The sequence below is a fragment of the Panthera pardus genome, unplaced genomic scaffold, assembly GCF_024362965.1.
Source record: "Panthera pardus isolate Hobbes unplaced genomic scaffold, ASM2436296v1 HiC_scaffold_11, whole genome shotgun sequence".
NCBI lineage: Eukaryota > Metazoa > Chordata > Mammalia > Carnivora > Felidae > Panthera > Panthera pardus.
This window is the reverse complement of record NW_026526666.1, coordinates 1,202,133-1,212,587: the sequence shown is the minus strand read 5'-3', so window position 1 is coordinate 1,212,587 and position 10,455 is coordinate 1,202,133. Positions and strand designations below refer to the sequence as shown.

General features: G+C 48.2%; 1 protein-coding gene across 2 annotated transcripts in view; it reads left to right on the top strand.

The window, feature by feature from the left end:
• Positions 1 to 9,794: 9,794 nt before the first annotated feature.
• Positions 9,795 to 10,455, top strand: part of SNX27 (sorting nexin 27) — a 66,167-nt gene continuing 65,506 nt past the window's right edge. For both annotated transcript variants that reach the window (XM_053889523.1, XM_053889524.1), the window contains exon 1: positions 9,795 to 10,234. In XM_053889523.1, coding sequence (XP_053745498.1) covers positions 9,924 to 10,234 — 311 coding nt within the window. In that variant the 5' untranslated portion in view covers positions 9,795 to 9,923. The remainder of the gene's footprint in view (positions 10,235 to 10,455) is intronic.

The window sequence follows — 10,455 nt, the reverse complement described above, 5'->3', positions numbered from 1 at the left end:
AAGGCCATATGGAAGGATCACGTGTAATGTGTCTGGTACACAGCAAGTACTGAATATGCTAATTATTGTTAGCAAATATTTTTGAGCATCTAATATGTCAAAAGTATAGAGTTAAGCTTTGGGGATGAACAGAGATACAGACTCTGCCCTCAAGTTGCTCCCAGTACGTTAGTCCCACCAGATATTTTGGGCCAAGAGGCAAACAGACAATCCTAAACTAGCACTGCTAAAAGAAACCACAGAAGGCATAGCACTTCCTCACTTTACAAGTAAGGAAGTCGAGGCCCAAAGGTGGGGGTGAGGGGGTGAGTGACTCAAGGTGGAAGCTTGGACAAGAATCTAGATCTCCAGGGGGTGCCTGGGTGGCTCAGTCGGTTGGGACTCCGCTCAGGTCATGATCTTGTGGTCCGTGGGTTTGAGCCCCGCGTCGGGCTCTGTGCTGACAGCTCTGAACCTGGAGCCTGTTTCAGATTCTGGGTCTCCCTCTCTCTCTGCCTCTCCTCCACTCACTCTCACTCTCTCTCTCAAAAATAAACATTAAAAAAAAAACCCCAAGAATCTAGATCTCCTACACCAGAATGCTGTGTTCTAGGTATAAGAAAGTGCTCCAAAAAGGAAGAGATGGTCCTTATCCAAGGCCTGTGTGCACTTACAAAGCAGCTTTCCTTGGGGAGTAGCAGATGGGGAGGGGGTTGCTGACAGGTGGAGAGAAGCCCACCAGATTTCTCTGCACATCTGGCTCCCCAAGTCTGCAACAATTCGGTATCATTGTGTCTAAAACTTCCTCTTCCCTCCTTGTCTTCCAGTGAGGATGGAGGTCCCATTCCAAGCTACTTTTCTCACTAGGATGTGTCCTTGGCTAAATGATGGAATCTCTCTCATTTTGGGGGTCCTTCTCTTAAAAAAGCATAAAAAATGGTGGCTGGACTAGGGTCCCTTCCAGCTCTAAAATGACATGGGTCTGGGGCGCTTGGATGGCTCAGTTGGTTGAGCATCTGACTCCAGCTCAGGTCATGGTCTCCCCGTTCATGGGTTCGAACCCCATGGCCACCTTTGCACTGACAGCCCAGAGCTTGCTTCAGAATCTCTGTCTCCTTCTCTCCCTGCCCCTCCCGCACTCAGCGTGGGCACACATGCTCTCTCAAAAATAAACATTAAAAATTTTTTTTTAAATGACCTGGGTCTTGTGGGGAATGCCTTCAGAGCATATTTACTCAGCTGGCTAACCTGAAAATTAGAGGATTTTTTGTTTGCCAAGTGGAGGTCCCGCCGCACCCTAGGTTGCAGCCACCAGAGGGCAGCAGCAGGGCCTTGAGCACCTGGGCAGGTGGCCACGTCGGCGGGGGGCTGGGGGGGGGGGGGGGGGGTGGCGGGCACAGGAAGAGAAGCAGGCTTTCTCCTCCAACCTCGCCTGGGGCCCTGAAGTTTTCCTGCTGTGAATGCCAAACTCACTTCTTTAGCAAAGGGCTGCCAGCCAGGTTGGGATGAGACGAGGCAGCGGCGTTGCAAATTAAGTCTAGCACCAAAAAGATAAAAGACCAAGCCTAGGGGCGCCTGGGTGGCGCAGTCGGTTAAGCGTCCGACTTCAGCCAGGTCACGATCTCGCGGTCCGTGAGTTCGAGCCCCACGTCAGGCTCTGGGCTGATGGCTCGGAGCCTGGAGCCTGTTTCCGATTCTATGTCTCCCTCTCTCTCTGCCCCTCCCCCGTTCATGCTCTGTCTCTCTCTGTCCCAAAAAAAAAAAAAAAAAAGACCAAGCCTAAAAAAGAAATTGGATTCTAGGAAAGTAAATATTTTATGAAAAATTGAAAATGTATCGCTGTCCTCGTTTAAGTTGCCTACAGCTCACATCATCAGAGACAGAGCTTTGAGAAGAGCTGGGAGCATTTTACAGGCTGGTAGAAGTTTGGCAGGCTAAAAGGCGATTTTAAAAACTCATTTGTAAGGCTCGTGTGTTAGACCAGTAGTATTTCCTAGAGCTACTTGAGAAGTGTCCGTTTCTTTTGCTCATGTTTAGCAAGCCCTTACTCGGGAAAGAATTGGTTCTGGAAGTTTCTGAAAAGCCAACACTGTTTTGTTTTGTTTTGTTTTGAGAGGGGAAAATAGCCCAAATTACCATGTGTCTATTGCATGAAAAGCACCAGACTGGGTGCCTTAAGGTGTGGAAAGGAGAGGAAGCCCAGTGAGGGTGGTGAGATGTGCTGGGCACTGGCACCGGCTCATCCCCTCCAGAGTTCCAATCAGCAATAATCACACTCCAGATCATCACAAAAGCCCATAGGGTCCAGATAACGTGTCCAAGGGCCTTTCAATTACATAATAGACCTTGATTCCTTGAGAAGCCAGTTCCCATTAGATTATAGTCTTGCAAAAGTTCTAGAATACCAAGAACCAAGACTTAAGGATATGAACTTTATATAGAAAGATAATCTTGCTTACCTACTGGCAATAGAGCTGGTGCTTCAATTTCTTGTTGCCCCCACCCTCAGGGCCATGGAGGAGTAACGGTAGGGATTGAGCTGTCCCTGAAGGGAGCTGTGGAGCACTTGCCTGGTTTCAGGAGCTAAATGAAGAGGACTGATGGCTAATGTTCAATGTTTGTGCTTTGGAGGGCACACAGCATTCACAGCTTGATGGAGGCCATTTGCCCAGAATTTATTTTAGTTATGGAAGATTACACATAGGGAGAAAATTGTCTGATCACATCTCTGGGACATGAATTTAAGGGAATGGTGGGTGCTCTCTGTTGAAGATCTTCATACTTTATGTTTTTTGGAAAAGACTGAAGTGAGTAGGTTAAATATGAACAGAGACTCCGGGTTTCAAGTCTATGTAACAGAACTGCTCAGCTCCAGGGATTGGACATGGGGTTGGGGTTTGGTAGCTTCCAGTGGAAGATGTGGCCCTCCACGAATGGGTGTTGGGGTTGGATGCCCAGTTGCCGCTTCTCCGCACAGCTCCTCACAGCTTTGCCTCATTTGCAAACATCTGAGGGATTAGTAAATATTAGTAGATATGTGTTGTCAGTAAATAGACTTTGTGAGAGCTGCCAGCACCTGCTGGTGCTAAGTGCTCATGTGACTCACTGGCTCTGAGTCTTCCTCTCTGCCTCCTTGTCTCAAAGGCTCTTGGCGCAGATGTGGGGAGAGCCAGTTGTACTGAAAGAGGACTAGGAAGAAAGGTCCTGGTAACCTTCACCATGCTTGAAGAAGCCAAGAAGAAGCCTCATGAAGAGGCCATGTATGGGAGTCAGGCCAAAAGCTGAAGTCCCAGCAGACAGTTAGCCTCTGTTGCCAGGACTAAAACATTCCTAGATGACCTCTGCCCTCAAATCACCCTAGCTTTCAAGGCTTCTCAGGGGAAACCCTAGGCACCACAGGACTGAGACCAGTCATCTCTATGTGTTTTATCTGCATTCCTGACCTGCAGGGTCTGTGAGCGTAATAAAATGATGGTTTCGTGCCACTAAGTTTTGGGATGATTTGTTATGCAGCTACGGTTAACAGGGATACCCAGTGTCATTCTTAGTTACGTGAATCAATCGATTCTCTTTGTGGCTTAAGCTGGTTTGAACTGAGTTTCTGTCCCTTGCAACTAAAGGAATCTTGAAGAAACCCTCTAGTCTGTACATATGATCAACTATTGCAAATCAGTTACTCAATTTACCAAAAAAGTAATTTTTCATGTGGTCTTCATGGAAAAAGTACAGGAAAAATAGTGAGGAGGAGAGTCAGAATGAGGGAAAGGGTCTAAGAAAAAGGGCCTTCTTTTTGTTTTCTTCAACCCGTGAATTCATGGGTAATGACGTGCCTTAGTGCCTCATTTAACCCATTTAATATTTTTTCTGAGCGGTGAGTTCTGGCCTCAGAACTGCTGAGTGACTTTGACAAGTCATGGTACTTTGCTGGGTCTATTTCTTTTTTTGGAGGGTGGTAGTGGAGGGAGCTATTCCTTCATCCACAAAATGAGGGAATGGGGCTAGATGTGGTATTTATTAATATATCTAATGATAACTATCCAGTTATCAGTTTACGTGTTTCCCACACATTCCTCATTTTGCCCCACCACATCCCTACGCAGCACACGTTATCAGCCACTTTATGGTTCTTTCCTGGACTAAGATTCCATCAATACTTTCTCTTGTGCCTTTCACTCTCCTACCCTCTGAGAACACAAGTCACGTGTGACAGGTTCCTTGTTTTCAAGAAGCTTCTGTTCAGATTGGAAAAGTAAAGCTAGACTAGACATTAAATTATTATGGTCTGAACAGAGGGACACACGATAATGCAATAGCAATGTTTGTTACCTGCCACGTAACAAATGACCACAAACTTGGCAGCTTAAAACAACACACATTTGTTATTTCATAGTTTTTGTGGGTGAGGAGTCTGGGTTCAACTTAGCCAAGTCCCCTGTGGCATCTCACAAGCCTGCAGTCAAGATGCTGGCGTGGCTCTGTTTCTTACTGGAGCCCAGGATCTTCTCCCAAGCTGATGCAGGCATTGGCAGAATTTCTTGCAGACACCGGACTGAGGGTCCTGTTTTCTTGCTGTCAGCTAGGGGCGAGTCTCAGCTCCCAGAGGCCCCTGCTGCTCCCTGCCATGGGTCTTCTCCATAAGCAAATCACAACATGGCAGCTTTCTTCCTCAGAGCCAGCAGGAGACTCTCTGATCCCAGTCTCCTAAGAAGTGTTATATAATGTAACTGTCATCATAGGAGTGACACACTTCACCTTTGCCATGTTCTATTGCCTAAAAGCAAGCCACAAGTCCTGCCGCCCCCCCCCCCCCGCAATGGGAGATTATACAAGTGTGTGACTCACTGGAAGGTGTGTGTGTGTGTGTATGTGTGTGAGATGTCACTGGAAGGTGTATTTGCCACAGGAATCTAAAAAAAAAGAGAAGTCAGAGTGAATTGGAATCCTCAGGGGAGGCTTTACAGAGGGATTTAAGCAAGAGCTTGAAGGAGTAGAATTTAGACCAGCAAAGAGGAAAAGAGGTGGGCCATCTAGGATCAAAGGACTATACACGGAAGCAAAGGTTTGAAGGTGGGGTTTTCACTTAAATTAATACCAACAATAAACCTAAGGGAAACCTGCTGACTTTGTACATCATAAAGGGTAGGAGGAACTTTTTTTTTCTTTAACCAAAAGAAAGCTGGGTAGTGAAGAGAGTCCTGGCCATGGTGTCAGAAAATCTGGGTTCAGTACTGCTATAAACTAGCAGTTTATAGTGGGGCCTGCTGGTTAGCTGAGCCTGGTTTCCAGTAGGTACTTCTATTTACCTTGCTATTGTGAGGACCACATAAGCTCTTGGGTTGGAAGTGCTCTGCAAATGGTCTGGGTCCCATTTCCAAAGGCAGCTTCTGTGAGTTCCAAGACCCCACTCTCTCCTAGCCCCCTAACCCCCGTCCCCCGCTCTGGGAATCCTCTTTCTCAGTCCGTCACCAGGTCTCTTTCCTCTTTAAGCCTCCTGACCGGCTAGAGGGTACACCATTCCAGGTTTCGGACTTGGCACCCCTCTCACTTTGTTACCCGCTCTGTTTTGGTGCATCATCCACCACCACCTACCACCTGGCGCCCATGCTCACCAATCCATGCTGGGGCCAGACCCCTTCCCCAGCGCGATTCACGTGTCCACCCAATTAGTCATCCATCCTGCCTGGATCTCCCCCAAACCCCTCCAATCCACACCCGGAACTGAATTTCTTGTCCTCCCCACCAGCCTCTTCCTCTTCCATCGGTCTTGGGCAATCACACCGCCAAGTCAGGGCTCTTAGGCCATTCTTTCCTGCCCCGCCCTCACAGCGGGTCTCCGAGGGTAGCCAAGTGCCTTCCACCCCGGGGGCCTCCTCCCACCACCCTTGCCCAAGACTCGATCTCGTCAATTCTCGCGGGAATCACGCCACCAACTTCTCAGTCGATACTACCTCATTTTGTTCACGCTTCCTGCAGGATGAACTTTCTGAAACACAAATGTAGTAATATGTCTGCTCTGCTTAAAAGTATTCAGAGGCCCCTTAAATACTTGGGAATGAAGTTCGAACTCTTGGACACGATGATCAATATCTGAATACCTCCCTTTATTCTGGCCCACCTGCCCCGTCCCCTCGGCCGCAGTCCTACCGAACTGCCGGCGCTCTCACTCTGCACCCTGCTCTTTCAAATCTCTGTTTGAACGCACTGTTCCTCCGGTCAGAAGTGCCCTTCCATGCCATCCTTCTCTGCCTTACTAACCCTTCTTACCCATGATTACTCAGTTAAGCGGTTCCGTTTTGAAGGCCCCGCTCTTATGGGCACTCTTGCCGGCTGTGCAGGTCTCTGTATCACAGCTCTCATTACTCCAGAGACCCAAGGCCAGTGTTGTAATTTCTTCTTTAGCTGTCTCTCTTGCTAGATAGTGAGTTCTTGAGAGGAGTAATGGTGTCTTCGTTTCTTATTTTGATGCTCTGATCACCTTTTCTTCCAATCTCATCCTTTCTACATATTTTATGTATTTATTTTTTGAATAGGCAACACATTCATCTAAACATTCCGAAGCTACAAAAAACTATATAATGAAAAGTCTCCCTCCAACCCCTGTCCCCACCCCAGCTGCCCAGTCCCCCTCCCCAGAGGCAATCAATATTAGCAGTTTCTGGTGAATACTTCCAGAGATACAAATACTTCCACAGATGAAAACATACCTATGGTGCCCCTTTTATACCAAAATGGTGTCATGTTCTACAGATTGTGCTGTACCTTGTTTCCACTTATGTACTGTATCCACCAGATCATTTCAGTACCTAAGGAGCTTCCTTATTCTTTATTTACAGTTTTCAATTTTCCATTGTGATTGTATCCTAAGTTAACACATAAACATTAGGTTATTTCCAGTCTTTTGCAAATACAGATAATACTGCAATGACTATCTTCACAAAAATGTCACTTCACACATGTAGAAGTTGGACCTTAGAATGAATTCCTAGAAGTGGACTTGCCAGATCAAAGCGTGTGTGCATTTGTGAGTTGCACCATGTCATATTGCCCTTCATGGAGTTTAGATACCATCTTACTTATCTTTGTATCCCTAGCCACTATTAGAGAGTCTAGAACTCTCTAATCACAACATGGCAGCTTTGTAATGCTGTGTTGCTGTAATAGTTGTGTAACTATTGACACTCTTTTTCATTAACTTGGTTATAAAATAAGGTCATACTAACTTTTATGTTCTTTAAAAAATTTTTTTTAACGTTTATTTTTTGAGACAGAGAGAGACAGATCATGAACGGAGGAGGGTCAGAGAGAGAGGGAGACACAGAATCTGAAACAGGCTCCAGGCTCTGAGCTGTCAGCACAGAGCTCCACGCGGGGCTCAAACTCACAGGCCACAAGATCATGACCTGAGCCAAAGTCGGATGCTCAACCGACTGAGCCACCCAGGCGCCCCTAACTTTTATGTTCTAATAACTGAATCCTTATCCCACAGTTTTGCAATGTCTTAATTATTCCACTATTCCCCTCCCCCACATCCTGAGCAACTACTGGAAACCTGTACACAGTCCACAAATTCTTTCAGGGGGTTTCCTGTTGCTTTTTTTTTTTTTTTTTAATCTTTTTTAATGTTTACTTATTTTTGAGAGAGAGAGAGAGGGAGAGGAAGAGGAAGGGGCAGAGAGAGAGGGAGACACAGGAGGCTCCAGGCTCTGAACTGTCAGCACAGAGCCTGATGTGGGGCTCAAACCCACCAACCAGGAGATCATGACTCCAGCCAAAGTTGGACACTTAACCAACTGAGCCACCCAGGTGCCCACCTGTTGCTTTTATGAGTCATCAGATCTCTCTCTGCAAGTTAACTTTTACTGTTTTTTTTTTTTTTTAACTATGCATTCCTGTTGCTTCTCTTGGATTGTCTTTTTTTTTAAGTTTATTCATTTATTTTTGAGAGAGAGAGACAACGAGTGGGAGAAGGGTGGGGAGGGGGGAGAAAGAGAATCTCAAGCAGGTTCCACATGTCAGCATGGAGCCTGACGTGGGGCTTGATCCCACCAACCATGAGATCATGACCTGAGCTGAAATCAAGAGTCAACACCCAACTGACTGAGCCACCCAGGTGCCCCTCTCCTGGATTGTTCATTAGCTTTGTGGCCTCTCTCTGCCTGTTTATTCATCTATAAATAGGGCACATTACAGGGTTGTGAAGATTAAATGAGATTATAGATGTAAAGCGCTTAGAAGTGTTTGACACACCGTAATGTTGAGAGACAGGCCTTCAGGAGTCTGTCATGCTTCTACCCATCTTCCTGGGTATGCCAAAAATTCAAGACTCTGACTGCTCTTTACCAGGGTCATTCCCCAGGGTTGTGTTTATAATGAACAACTTTAAGGAATGAAGTAATGTCTCCCTCCAGCACAAAGAATAGGTTTGCTCACTGCTTCCCTATAAAATGGCAGGTTCCCCAAGCTCAGTGTTTCTCAGCTGTGGTGTAAATCCACCAAATAAATGCACAGCATTCATCTGAGCCATTGGTGTCATTCCCATAGACTTGGGGGGAAGAGGAATTGACACAAACGTGCTGAAGCTCATGTTACTTCCTGTGTCATAACAGTCCCGTTGTCTCCCACCCAGGGATTCTGGGACTTTTGTCAGCATCCACGAAACAGTAACAGACTAACTCATTAGCCCATCAGTACCATAAAATCAAATACGGGTCTTGAGTACTAATTGCTTAAGCTATTTTCATTATTATTATTTTTTTTTTAACGTTTTTTTTTTTTTATTTATTTTTGAGACAGAGAGAGACAGAGCATGAATGGGGGAGGGGCAGAGAGAGAGGGAGACACAGAATCTGAAACAGGCTCCAGGCTCTGAGCCATCAGCCCAGAGCCCGACGCGGGGCTCGAACTCACGGACCGCGAGATCGTGACCTGAGCTGAAGTCGGAGGCTTAACCGACTGAGCCACCCAGGCGCCCCTATTTTCATTATTTTTGCTCTTACTGTTTTTACTTCCCTTTGCCTGGCATTCTGCACACTGAGTTTGCGTTTGGGTAGTTTGCCAAAAAACATCAACTGCTGCCATTGGCAAAGAATCCTACTGTGCTGTTGGAAGAAACAAAATAAATTTGAAATTAAAGTAACTTCAAAATCATTGCCCAACTTAAATTATTACTTGGCCCCTCTGATATCCAGTTCTAAATCGCTGAGACATGTTTCCTCCACATATGCTTTTTGTACAGTTGGGGCATAGTTTTTATGTAGTTGCAATACATGAAAAAAAAGTTGCGAAAAACTGGGCCTTAGTTCCTGTTACCTAATAGCTGGGTGACTTTGGGCTCTCTACGGTTCAGCTTCCTAATAAGTGAAACAGACAAATGAATTCATGATCCAGTCAGCTCACAAGTTTGTTGGGGCCATGGAATAAACTAACGTACGGGAACACAAAAGGTACTGAACAAATGAGCTATTATCATTTAAGACTGTAACTTAAGTCTGTTGAATCACAAACGTCAATTTATCCTAATATTGCTTTAGAGACTACGAACGGAGTTACGAAAGGAAAGAAGAAAAAAACTCGTTCCACGTGATGAGCTCAATCAGTATGCCAGACTCGGCGCTCGGTTAGCTGTTCAAACTACAACTCCCGGCAGGCTTTGTTCCCCAACTGCGTCACATAACCTCCGCTCCGGCCTGGCCCGGCGCCCTCCCCCGCCCCCACCGTCCAGAAACTACAACTCCCAGGAGGCTCCACGGGTCCCAACCGTCCGTTTTCCCTCCGCCCCCGGCCTCCCCTTTACCTCCCCCGGCAGCTCTGTGGCCGACTCGGGTTCCGCGGGCGGCGGAGCGGGCGCGCGCTCCGGGGGTCGCGCGGCTGCCGAGAAGGGCGAGCGCGCGCGGGAAGGGAGTGGAGGCGTAGGGGGGCGGGGGTACGGCTCGCTCGCTCGCAAGATGGCGGACGAGGACGGGGAAGGGATTCACCCCTCAGCCCCTCACAGGAACGGAGGTGGCGGCGGCGGTGGGGGCTCTGGGCTCCACTGCGCGGGGAACGGCGGCGGGGGAGGCGGCGGCCCGCGGGTCGTGCGCATCGTCAAGTCCGAGTCCGGCTACGGCTTCAACGTGCGGGGCCAAGTGAGCGAGGGCGGGCAACTGCGGAGCATCAACGGGGAGCTGTACGCGCCGCTGCAGCATGTGAGCGCCGTGCTGCCCGGGGGGGCGGCCGACCGGGCCGGGGTGCGCAAGGGGGACCGCATCCTGGAGGTGTGAGTATCTGGGCTGCCCGCCGCCCCACCCCGCCCCGCCCCGTCTCCTCCGCCAGTCCCTGCATCTCCCTCTACTCCTGTCGCCCTCAGGCCGCACCCCCCCCCCCCTCCCCCAGCCCCTGAACCGGCCTTCGCGACCCGGTCCCCCTCAGACCCCGCACCTCCGTGGGAGTTGACCCTTTCATCTCCCCGCACCCTGGGTTTCCGCGACCCCCACCTCC